The sequence below is a fragment of the Myotis davidii genome, unplaced genomic scaffold (genome assembly GCF_000327345.1).
Source record: "Myotis davidii unplaced genomic scaffold, ASM32734v1 scaffold3211, whole genome shotgun sequence".
Classification (NCBI taxonomy): domain Eukaryota; kingdom Metazoa; phylum Chordata; class Mammalia; order Chiroptera; family Vespertilionidae; genus Myotis; species Myotis davidii.
The window spans coordinates 28,539-28,843 of NW_006282526.1; the positions used below are offsets into that span (position 1 = coordinate 28,539).

General features: G+C 61.0%; 1 protein-coding gene across 1 annotated transcript in view; it reads left to right on the plus strand.

Annotated features, from left to right (window-relative positions):
- The window catches only part of LOC102765912 (mucin-5AC), a 54,888-nt gene that overhangs the window by 2,992 nt on the left and 51,591 nt on the right, over positions 1-305 (plus strand). Inside the window, exon 3 of the mRNA XM_015560165.1 lies at positions 115-244. Within this exon, the coding sequence (XP_015415651.1) occupies positions 115-244 (130 nt within the window). The remainder of the gene's footprint in view (positions 1-114; positions 245-305) is intronic.

The following is a 305-nucleotide window of genomic DNA, read 5'->3' on the forward strand; positions in this document are numbered from 1 at the left end:
GCCTAAACCCCCGCCTGAGTCCTCCTCCCCTCCAACATCTCAGTCCACCTCCCCCTCTATCACGGAGTCAACCACACCTCTGACTACCTCTCCAACAACCGTGAAGACAACCAGCATTCCTTCACCCCCCACGGAAACGAAGCCCGTGGTCACCACCCTGGGGAGCACCACTTCAGGTATGGACACCAGAGTCAGTGTGGCAGCTGGCAACTCGCTCCGGTCCCTTATCACCCAGGGGAGCTTTGTAGGCCCTCGTACCTGAACCCTGGGCTCCGTGCTCTGTCCAGCGAGAACGGTCGCCGGGA